The sequence below is a fragment of the Pteropus vampyrus genome, unplaced genomic scaffold, assembly GCF_000151845.1.
Source record: "Pteropus vampyrus isolate Shadow unplaced genomic scaffold, Pvam_2.0 Scaffold68, whole genome shotgun sequence".
Classification (NCBI taxonomy): Eukaryota; Metazoa; Chordata; class Mammalia; order Chiroptera; family Pteropodidae; genus Pteropus; species Pteropus vampyrus.
In genome coordinates, this window is record NW_011888849.1 from 6855523 (window position 1) to 6859125 (window position 3603).

The following is a 3603-nucleotide window of genomic DNA, read 5'->3' on the forward strand; positions in this document are numbered from 1 at the left end:
AACTAGTAAAACCATAGTAGAAGTACTGAAATAATATTTAGTTAATTTCTGTAAATTGAACACATATCATAAACCTACTACCAAAAATTTCTAGAAAACACAGGAACATGCAAGCATACCTCCTTTAGCCATCAAAATAATAATGTCATCGTATGTTGTGTAACTTCTGAAGGATTCTGTACACATCTGAAAGGAGTGAAAACAAATTTCAATTTAGACTTTTTTTTGTTTGTTTTTTTACTTTGAGGACCCCCTTGAAAGGGTCTTGGAGAATCTTGGGCTCTAAGACCACATTTTGAGCACTGCTATTGTATGTAATTTTATGAGGCCCAATTATTTTTTCACAGACATAACTGGAATGAATTTTTTGTGTTTTTCCCTCCTCTGTTAATTATTTTCATTCAGTAGACTACCAAAAATAAAATCACTAAGACAAATTCAGAATATGGGACTATAAAAGTGTTTTCAGAGTCATTTATAAAAGCAAAACCACTTATTTTTCTGCTAATTGATTTCCATTTTGTTAAATTTAGAAGTGCTTCAACTATTACTAATAATTTTTTAGTGTTCCTTCTTAAAAATCATGCTTAATTTTTATTAGTAATAAATGCTGCTGAATGTCTTGAAGCATTTAAAATTATGAAAGATTGTGATATGTATACAATGAAACATTAGGCAGGCATGAGAAATAAGGAAAGCTGCTGTTTGCTGCAACATCGATGGACCTTGAGGGAATTACACTTGGTGAAATAAGCCAGACAGAGAAAGACAGTACTTTATGGTATCACTTAAGATGGAATCTAAATAAAAAGTTAAACTCATAACAATGTAGAGTATTAAGCTGGTTTCCAAGGGCTGAGGAGTAGGGGAGAAAGGGAGAGGCTGGTAAAAGTGTACAAACTTTGAGCTATAACATGGTGGCTATAGTTGATAACACTGTTGTATAATTAAAATTTGCTAAGAGAGAATGTGAATGTCCTCAGTAAAAGATAAATATGTGAAGTGATGGATGTGTTAATTAATTAGATTAACTAAATGGGAGGAATCTTTTCACCATGTATATGCATATCAAATCATCATGGTGTGTACTTTAAATATGTTACAGTTTTGTCAATTATACCTCAATAGAGCTGAAAAAATAGTTAAGTAAAATTGTAAAAGACAATTTATTTAAAATGCCCTCCTAAAACAACAACAACTTCTTCTTCTTCTTCTTCTTCTTCTTCTTCTTCTTCTTCTTATTATTATTATTATTATTATTATTATTATTATTATTATTATTATTTTATTTAGTGTGTTATGTGATCAAGCAAATATGAAATTTTTTTCCTGGGTAAGAATGCTCATGAAAATGAAAGTATTGTAGTATGGGTCGACATAAACATAACATAATAGGCCTGTCTAAAGAGGAGAGCCAATTATAATAAAAGGAGAAAAATTCAGTTGTAGTTTGTGTTTTCCACAAATACCCATTGGGATAGAAACATTCTACTCATTCTTACATCTCAGAAGAAACTGAAATATAGCTCATTAAAAGAACAAGATTTTTTAACCTGCATACCTCCTGGAAACAGCTTCCTCTATCTTCCTCTGTCTCTTCCTGTGTTATGTTCCATTCAGCTGCTTAGATAGACTGCCTTCTGGAAATTAGAACCCACATGGCTCAGACCACAGCAGTAAATCTGGTGAAACAGATGGTTCTGGGTGCACTGTTATACTTCTGTATAAAACCTTGGGATTTTATCAATTAGCTTTACACTAAATAATGGGAATCAGAGATGACAGTTAAATTAATAAAAATTTCATATTTATACCCAAACAGTATGTTATGGCTTCTTTCATGATATCATTTTAATCAAGCCAGGACTATTCTGTAAGTCAAATATCATACATACAAATGTATTTGCACTCATTTATAGTCTTTTCCCTATTCAAACATTGAGGTATGATTAATTGAGAATTTAGTTCCACATTCCAGTTAGATTTTTCAGTGGAGTTTCAAGAATTATATACCGATGACTTTTTTTTTTTTAAGTCATTACTATTTCACATAAAAAAGAAGTTTTGTTGGTTTGTGTATTTAACATCATTCGAAATTTTTTTCATTTGCTGATCAATGAGAGAAAATAGAGAAGATGATGATAAGAACAGAATTAACATTTTTCAGTATCTACTATGAGTCTGGCTCTCTTTCCACCATCTGATCTGATCCTTATAACTGTCCTAGGAAACGGTCCCACATCCATGCTTTTGTAACTTTACCCAAAACATGCTATTGAGTTATTTGTAAATCACTGGAAATACAGGAGTCGAACAAGACAGATACTGTTCCTATTTTTGAGAAATTTTAATTCTAGTAGGGAAGACACAATTAACATATCTGATTATCTAACTGTAGTTATAATCATAAGGAGTTTATTATAAAAGGACCTTTTCCAGCTAGGATGGGGTTGAGAGTAGGACAAGTCCAACATTTTTGAATGAATGCTTGCAGGTCTGAATGAAAGAAGAAGTCAAGCTGTGTCCTAAAGAGTGAGTGGAAATTGGGCCATAGAAAAGTGTGTGTGTGTGTGTGTGTGTGTGTTGGAGGTGGGGTAGCTAGAGAGGGTGATGGAACTGAAAGGAATTTGGTTTCCGCAGACTGATAAGGGAGAGATTGGTATTCTCCCATTATAGCTGAGGTATTCAACATCACACAGATAAATATAAGTGGGATTTGAAATCAATTCTGTGCAACCCCTGAATTCTTTCTAGTACAATATGCTTTTTTCTTGTTCATCATCAAGTCACGCTTACATTATTGCTTTGATTTTCATCTACAGATTCTTTGTTATCAAATGCTTTTGCATTTTCATTCAGACATACTGCTGTTTTATTTAAGAAAGTAAGTTGCTGTTCATGCCTCAGCATTATCTCTGTTTTATTTTTCAGCGTTCCAACATTCCAGAGCCTTCCTGAGGAGATCCTCAGTAAGCTTGCGGACGTCCTTGAAGAGGTAATTGCTTTTAGCCCTTGAACTTTTAAGATGGGACCCAGCCCATCAGAGCTGTGTAATAATAAGTTACAAACTACAGGGAGACCTTTTAAATATTTTTAAGCTCTGGGATGCTTTTTATTTGGCTTCAGCAAAAAGCAGCTTAGCACATCTGACATTTATACAGAGTCAGAAATGTGCAAATCAACTGTAGAGGGAGGAAATCTTCATTGTGGCAAATATAATGTTACTTTGACTTCTGAGAATGGGAGATAGCATATTTCCCTTATTTTAGTCACTGTAAAGCAAGATTGTAGCAATTGCCAATCCGAAGAAACTTCAGGTGAGCAAATTTACAACAGGAATTAGCAGTTGAGTGCATAGTTTATTAGCATATAAATATATTTTACACACATAATTTTATGTCTGAATATGAAAGTATCACTGTTACTTCTTTTTCTCTGAACCTTTGAACCTTTTCGGCAAAAAATGTCGAAGCAGGAGATAGGAAGTTTATACAAGCAGTGTCTTGTGTACGTACAAGAGGATAGGGTCTTTGGTGCCTATATAGACAAGGAAGGCAGAATATCTGGGCACATGTGCAGTAGGTGGTTGGAGGGCCTGTTTTG

At 33.6% G+C, this 3603-nt stretch overlaps 1 protein-coding gene across 1 annotated transcript in view; it reads left to right on the forward strand.

Moving 5' to 3' along the window:
* PRKG1 (protein kinase, cGMP-dependent, type I) overlaps positions 1 to 3603 on the forward strand; it is a 1084330-nt gene that overhangs the window by 739792 nt on the left and 340935 nt on the right. The window contains exon 5 of the mRNA XM_011361647.1: positions 2932 to 2995. Coding sequence (XP_011359949.1) covers positions 2932 to 2995 — 64 coding nt within the window. The remainder of the gene's footprint in view (positions 1 to 2931; positions 2996 to 3603) is intronic.